Raw genomic sequence first — 8,720 nt, 5'->3', positions numbered from 1 at the left:
CTAGTAAAAATTTAATTTTTGAAAATGAAACTTTGACGACCCTTGCGGTTTCTGCTGACCCAACCGAGACGGTAAGTTCGACGAATCCCACAGTTTCGTCACAGTGCCATTAAAGCCCTGTAGGTCGGAGCCTACGTAGGGGGTGAGATGGCGGTCATCCAGTTGCAACGTTTTAAATAGCTGGGTGTACATAATATCCACTGAGCTCCCTTGATCGACCATAATGCGGCGTACGTCGAAGTTGGTCATTCGAGCCCGGATGAGGAGAGGGATGGTTGCGTTGGGAGCACCACCCGACAGTTCTTCCCGGTAAAAAGCTATGGGGAAGGAGCTTCCCTTAGCGAGGTCGAGGGTAGCGGCTTTACTTGAATTCGCTAAAATTAGCTCGTCGAACTTCCGTTTTACAGATCCGACGATGAGTTTGCTGAATCCTCCCCCGGAGATAACCATGGCGGACAGGAAGAACTCCCATGGGCTGTGAGGAGAGAGGAGGGAAGACATTCTAGCCCAGTCAGGGAGGTAAAAGTCCTCTGGTCTGGTGATACTCATGGCTACCTGTATGGCTGACGTATCCTCTGCTGGTTTTTCCTCGACGACTGACTTGGCTTCCTTGGCCGCCTCTTGTTTCTTAGCGTATTGTTTCAGGTGCCTCTCTCCGATTAGGACCTCTATTGCGTCCTTCAGGTGGATGCAGTCCTCGGTGTTGTGCTCGTGGCCCTTGTGGAAGCGGCAGAACTTCGATTTGTCCGCGTTTGGCCGTGCGGACACGGATTTTGGGAAGCGAACCTTGCCCGTTTGGAATCCGTCGTTTGCGCATTCGTTTAGGATGCGTTCCCTGGATGCATTCAACGGGGTGTATTCTCGGAATTTTCCTGCTGGGGCCTTGCAGTCCTTAGGATCTCGACTTTTATCTTCTTTTTTCTTGTTGGATCCCCGGCGGGAATCGTCTTGTTGGGAGCTTTTGGAGTTTTCTTCCTGTTTGGAGTTGCGGACTGCGTGAGCGGCCTCTTTTTCCTCATATTGTATATACGCCTGGGCTTTGAGGAAAAATTTGTCCAAAATGGCCGGCGTATCAATTCCGACGGCTTTGGCGAAATCTGAATGTGGCCGGAGGCCTCGTTCGAGCAACAACTTCTTCATGTGGGCTATTGCGGACACCTGCATGGCCTCTTTGTTGAACCTTTCTATGTAGGCCCTGAATGATTCGTCTTTCCCCTGGATGATGGCTTCCAGGGAGGCTTCCGACTTCGGATGTCTGCGGGAGGCCGTGAAGTGCCTGGAGAAAAATTTTCCGAGTACTTTCCACGACGTAATGGATTCGTCGGGGAGACTCTTGTACCAAGTCAAGGCTCCTTTGCGCATCGTGGTCGGGAATAACCGACATTTGATCGCGCCCGATACCCCTCTGTAATCTAGGAGGGCGTCGATGTTCTCGATGTGCTCGTCCGGATCGGTTGTTCCGTCGTATGTGCCCAGCGGAGGGGGCTTCTCGAGCCCGGTTGGCAGAGGCGCCTCCAAGATTGCGCGGGATAAAGGGCCACGACGATCTTCTTCCTCGTTACTAGGAGTTGGCGTGATGGATCAGCTGCGGCTTCGCCTGTGGCGCCTGCTGTAACACCCCAATTTCTACCCGAAAAATATAATAAAATCAGAGTATAAATTTCAAACAATTTCATTTGAGGTATCACATATTCGTTATTTCAAAAACATTCTTGACTTACTTGCCTTCATATAGATACATAGCACAGGAATTTAAAATTAATCCTAAAAAATTACTTTATCAAAATAATTATTTTATCTCGCAGCGGAATTTATAAAACTTCACAATTTTCAATTTAATCATAACATCTTCGCAAAATAGCTTTAAGCTACAATTCAACAATAAAGCATCACTAAAAATTCAGCAAGTAACAAATAATTAAAACACGCATTTATCCCCCCGAGTGCTACGTATCAGAGTGACCATCGACTGGACTCACTTCATCTAAATCTTCCTCAAGGCTATCACCTGCACGTTACCAGTTTAAATGTAACGGCAAAACAAATAAAAGGGGTGAGATATCAAACAATATAAACAGGGTGATGATAAACAGTATATATACGGTTTAATTCATAATAATCATCACTTTGCGGTATAATCATTACCGTATAGTTTACTTCACTATTTAAATCAAAACAACACACGTCACCATATCTCACATAAATTCATATTCAAATTTCACAATAATTCACATAAGTTCACACATCACAACACATAAACTCATAATCATACAAATGAAATGCGACTCTAACAAATGCACATGCATGTGGTACCCAGGGCTTCAGCCCCCATCGCCGATTGCCAGATAATAGAGGCATCAAAACAGGCATAAGCCTTCGTCGCTGTTTGCCAATCCAGGCCGTCGCTAAAACATGCAAATTATGAGACACTGATGAAATGCAACAAATCACAAACATCACAAAATAACGTCGCGAGGCATACGCCTATATAACAAATGTTACCGATCATTAGGGTAACTCAACGTCGCTTTATTTCCTGCATTTCGCAGTTATCGCCAAATCATATCATTGCATCGTCACTGGCCATAGGCCTACAACTTAATATCACCACATCACAAATCAACACCATTAATCAATATTCCACACTCAATAACAGCATATATAATTTTCCAGAAAATCACAAAATAGCGAACACCAAATAATACCAAACACGACGATAAAATTATAACCCAACCCCACATACGGTCCATCATATCCCCGTTTATAGAGCAAGAACCCCACCCTTACCTTGGATTGGAGATTACTCTATAATTCTACCGATCGAAGCCTTCTAGCCTTAGCTTCTAATCCTTGCCTCTTTTAATCAGAATCAAAAGCTGAATTGTTTTCCAAATATGCAGCTACAGTGCGATGATGATATCTCCCAAATCAGACCTTATTTTGGAGATCCGAACGGTCAAAAGTTAGATATAGGTGTTGCGAACCTACCCACAAAATTTGGCGACGATCCAACGGTGAACGAATCGGGGATCTTTGATTTAGTGAGACTTCTGCAAGAAAAACGGGAATGAGTTTCTCTCCTCTTTTCTCTCTTCTCTACAACTTCCCATGACCAATTTCCCAAGACTTTTTCTCTTATAATTAACCTAATCCTTATCTTAACTTAATTTCATTAAACCTATTGGGCCTAACATTCACACTCCACCTTTAACGACCATCATCACTTAATTAAGTCCATATAACAAATCTAGTATTTCTTCAATACTATTTCTACAACTTAATCAATTAATTAATCGACAAATTAATCATAAAACCCATGTCAACAATTATCAACACTCCACAAATTCAACAATTAAATTTGAAATAATTTGGAAGTATTTTATTAAATAATTAATTAAATATCGGATGTTACAACTCTCCCCCACTTAGAATATTTTCGTCCTCGAAAAATTATCCGATACAACCATCATCAACTTCACTTCCACGTCCAACCATCCAACATAACAACCAATTAAAACATCTCAAATCGACTACACATATGTCGACCATTCCGGTACTTCTTCAACATAACCGTTACTAACTTGTTAACTATTCCAACGCCATTTGAAAATGCGAACATCGACGCCATGCCGCGACACTCTTTACGGTATCTCCAAAACTTCTCAAATGAGACACTTAATTCTTAAAATTTCTTCTAAACAAACCCTTTAATTACTCCTTCAATTCACTCAACTCTGACACTAACGTTCAGCGCGACACCAACGCACAAGTCTGGTCCAAGGACAAGCGTAACCGCAAATTTCATCTCTTTCCAACATCATCTTGTTAAAAATAATTCTATTAAAGCTGCTGGAACCATTTTTTAAATAAATTTCATCTCGTTAACTTTCCAACGCTTCAAACGGGACTCGAATCGGATACCCAGAACTCCAGTTATGAATTTTTGAAGTTTCACAAAAAATTCAGCAATTTCCTGCGTTTTGCTTACGGAAATTTCACTCCAAAACCTGTTTTTCTTCAACTTAAACATATTTCAAACAACTCTTAACATATCTCCTCACTCCCAAACTTTTTGTAACTCGAGAGACACATTATTTCGTCGAAATTCACTTTTCGAAACACCAATCCTCTTTGCAAACTTGCAACTGAACCACATCCGAGAAGCAAAGCTTCTCCCCCACTTCGCTCAAACTAATTCCTGCAACAACCAGAAAGCAACAAGTACCGACAGTATTTCACACACTTGTCGCGTACAGAGGAATAAACAACATTAGACAACTTGGCCGAACGGATCGACCTGCTCTGATACCACTAATGTAACACCCCAATTTCTACCTGAAAAATATAATAAAATCAGAGTATAAATTTCAAACAATTTCATTTGAGGTATCACATATTCGTTATTTCAAAAACATTCTTGACTTACTTGCCTTCATATAGATACATAGCACAGGAATTTAAAATTAATCCTAAAAAATTACTTTATCAAAATAATTATTTTATCTCGCAGCGGAATTTACAAAACTTCACAATTTTCAATTTAATCATAACATCTTCGCAAAATAGCTTTAAGCTACAATTCAACAATAAAGCATCACTAAAAATTCAGCAAGTAACAAATAATTAAAACACGCATTTATCCCCCCGAGTGCTACGTATCAGAGCGACCATCGACTGGACTCACTTCATCTAAATCTTCCTCAAGGCTATCACCTGCACGTTACCAGTTTAAATGTAACGGCAAAACAAATAAAAGGGGTGAGATATCAAACAATATAAACAGGGTGATGATAAACAGTATATATACGGTTTAATTCATAATAATCATCACTTTGCGGTATAATCATTACCGTATAGTTTACTTCACTATTTAAATCAAAACAACACACGTCACCATATCTCACATAAATTCATATTCAAATTTCACAATAATTCACATAAGTTCACACATCACAACACATAAACTCATAATCATACAAATGAAATGCGACTCTAACAAATGCACATGCATGTGGTACCCAGGGCTTCAGCCCCCATCGCCGATTGCCAGATAATAGAGGCATCAAAACAGGCATAAGCCTTCGTCGCTGTTTGCCAATCCAGGCCGTCGCTAAAACATGCAAATTATGAGACACTGATGAAATGCAACAAATCACAAACATCACAAAATAACGTCGCGAGGCATACGCCTATATAACAAATGTTACCGATCATTAGGGTAACTCAACGTCGCTTTATTTCCTGCATTTCGCAGTTATCGCCAAATCATATCATTGCATCGTCACTGGCCATAGGCCTACAACTTAATATCACCACATCACAAATCAACACCATTAATCAATATTCCACACTCAATAACAGCATATATAATTTTCCAGAAAATCACAAAATAGCGAACACCAAATAATACCAAACACGACGATAAAATTATAACCCAACCCCACATACGGTCCATCATATCCCCGTTTATAGAGCAAGAACCCCACCCTTACCTTGGATTGGAGATTACTCTATAATTCTACCGATCGAAGCCTTCTAGCCTTAGCTTCTAATCCTTGCCTCTTTTAATCAGAATCAAAAGCTGAATTGTTTTCCAAATATGCAGCTACAGTGCGATGATGATATCTCCCAAATCAGACCTTATTTTGGAGATCCGAACGGTCAAAAGTTAGATATAGGTGTTGCGAACCTACCCACAAAATTTGGCGACGATCCAACGGTGAACGAATCGGGGATCTTTGATTTAGTGAGACTTATGCAAGAAAAACGGGAATGAGTTTCTCTCCTCTTTTCTCTCTTCTCTACAACTTCCCATGACCAATTTCCCAAGACTTTTTCTCTTATAATTAACCTAATCCTTATCTTAACTTAATTTCATTAAACCTATTGGGCCTAACATTCACACTCCACCTTTAACGACCATCATCACTTAATTAAGTCCATATAACAAATCTAGTATTTCTTCAATACTATTTCTACAACTTAATCAATTAATTAATCGACAAATTAATCATAAAACCCATGTCAACAATTATCAACACTCCACAAATTCAACAATTAAATTTGAAATAATTTGGAAGTATTTTATTAAATAATTAATTAAATATCGGATGTTACAACTCTCCCCCACTTAGAATATTTTCGTCCTCGAAAAATTATCCGATACAACCATCATCAACTTCACTTCCACGTCCAACCATCCAACATAACAACCAATTAAAACATCTCAAATCGACTACACATATGTCGACCATTCCGGTACTTCTTCAACATAACCGTTACTAACTTGTTAACTATTCCAACGCCATTTGAAAATGCGAACATCGACGCCATGCCGCGACACTCTTTACGGTATCTCCAAAACTTCTCAAATGAGACACTTAATTCTTAAAATTTCTTCTAAACAAACCCTTTAATTACTCCTTCAATTCACTCAACTCTGACACTAACGTTCAGCGCGACACCAACGCACAAGTCTGGTCCAAGGACAAGCGTAACCGCAAATTTCATCTCTTTCCAACATCATCTTGTTAAAAATAATTCTATTAAAGCTGCTGGAACCATTTTTTAAATAAATTTCATCTCGTTAACTTTCCAACGCTTCAAACGGGACTCGAATCGGATACCCAGAACTCCAGTTATGAATTTTTGAAGTTTCACAAAAAATTCAGCAATTTCCTGCGTTTTGCTTACGGAAATTTCACTCCAAAACCTGTTTTTCTTCAACTTAAACATATTTCAAACAACTCTTAACATATCTCCTCACTCCCAAACTTTTTGTAACTCGAGAGACACATTATTTCGTCGAAATTCACTTTTCGAAACACCAATCCTCTTTGCAAACTTGCAACTGAACCACATCCGAGAAGCAAAGCTTCTCCCCCACTTCGCTCAAACTAATTCCTGCAACAACCAGAAAGCAACAAGTACCGACAGTATTTCACACACTTGTCGCGTACAGAGGAATAAACAACATTAGACAACTTGGCCGAACGGATCGACCTGCTCTGATACCACTAATGTAACACCCCAATTTCTACCTGAAAAATATAATAAAATCAGAGTATAAATTTCAAACAATTTCATTTGAGGTATCACATATTCGTTATTTCAAAAACATTCTTGACTTACTTGCCTTCATATAGATACATAGCACAGGAATTTAAAATTAATCCTAAAAAATTACTTTATCAAAATAATTATTTTATCTCGCAGCGGAATTTACAAAACTTCACAATTTTCAATTTAATCATAACATCTTCGCAAAATAGCTTTAAGCTACAATTCAACAATAAAGCATCACTAAAAATTCAGCAAGTAACAAATAATTAAAACACGCATTTATCCCCCCGAGTGCTACGTATCAGAGCGACCATCGACTGGACTCACTTCATCTAAATCTTCCTCAAGGCTATCACCTGCACGTTACCAGTTTAAATGTAACGGCAAAACAAATAAAAGGGGTGAGATATCAAACAATATAAACAGGGTGATGATAAACAGTATATATACGGTTTAATTCATAATAATCATCACTTTGCGGTATAATCATTACCGTATAGTTTACTTCACTATTTAAATCAAAACAACACACGTCACCATATCTCACATAAATTCATATTCAAATTTCACAATAATTCACATAAGTTCACACATCACAACACATAAACTCATAATCATACAAATGAAATGCGACTCTAACAAATGCACATGCATGTGGTACCCAGGGCTTCAGCCCCCATCGCCGATTGCCAGATAATAGAGGCATCAAAACAGGCATAAGCCTTCGTCGCTGTTTGCCAATCCAGGCCGTCGCTAAAACATGCAAATTATGAGACACTGATGAAATGCAACAAATCACAAACATCACAAAATAACGTCGCGAGGCATACGCCTATATAACAAATGTTACCGATCATTAGGGTAACTCAACGTCGCTTTATTTCCTGCATTTCGCAGTTATCGCCAAATCATATCATTGCATCGTCACTGGCCATAGGCCTACAACTTAATATCACCACATCACAAATCAACACCATTAATCAATATTCCACACTCAATAACAGCATATATAATTTTCCAGAAAATCACAAAATAGCGAACACCAAATAATACCAAACACGACGATAAAATTATAACCCAACCCCACATACGGTCCATCATATCCCCGTTTATAGAGCAAGAACCCCACCCTTACCTTGGATTGGAGATTACTCTATAATTCTACCGATCGAAGCCTTCTAGCCTTAGCTTCTAATCCTTGCCTCTTTTAATCAGAATCAAAAGCTGAATTGTTTTCCAAATATGCAGCTACAGTGCGATGATGATATCTCCCAAATCAGACCTTATTTTGGAGATCCGAACGGTCAAAAGTTAGATATAGGTGTTGCGAACCTACCCACAAAATTTGGCGACGATCCAACGGTGAACGAATCGGGGATCTTTGATTTAGTGAGACTTATGCAAGAAAAACGGGAATGAGTTTCTCTCCTCTTTTCTCTCTTCTCTACAACTTCCCATGACCAATTTCCCAAGACTTTTTCTCTTATAATTAACCTAATCCTTATCTTAACTTAATTTCATTAAACCTATTGGGCCTAACATTCACACTCCACCTTTAACGACCATCATCACTTAATTAAGTCCATATAACAAATCTAGTATTTCTTCAATACTATTTCTACAACTTAATCAATTAATTAATCGACAAATTAATCATA

The 8,720-nt window shown here is 39.0% G+C and overlaps 1 protein-coding gene across 1 annotated transcript; it reads right to left on the bottom strand.

Moving 5' to 3' along the window:
* Window positions 1-1,362, bottom strand: LOC131660868 (uncharacterized). The gene has a single exon (XM_058930227.1). It carries the CDS (start codon window positions 1,360-1,362, stop codon window positions 1-3), a length of 1,362 nt encoding a protein of 453 aa, XP_058786210.1.
* Between the last annotated feature and the right edge of the window lie 7,358 nt (window positions 1,363-8,720).

The sequence above is a fragment of the Vicia villosa genome, linkage group LG1 (assembly GCF_029867415.1).
Source record: "Vicia villosa cultivar HV-30 ecotype Madison, WI linkage group LG1, Vvil1.0, whole genome shotgun sequence".
Lineage (NCBI taxonomy): Eukaryota > Viridiplantae > Streptophyta > Magnoliopsida > Fabales > Fabaceae > Vicia > Vicia villosa.
Note: the sequence above shows the minus strand (reverse complement) of the source record. Positions and strands in the feature narration are given on the sequence as shown.

Coding starts and splice junctions, on each gene's coding strand:
- LOC131660868 (XM_058930227.1), bottom strand. CDS start 1,362: ATGCGCAAAGGAGCCTTGACTTGGTACAAGAGTCTCCCCGACGAATCC.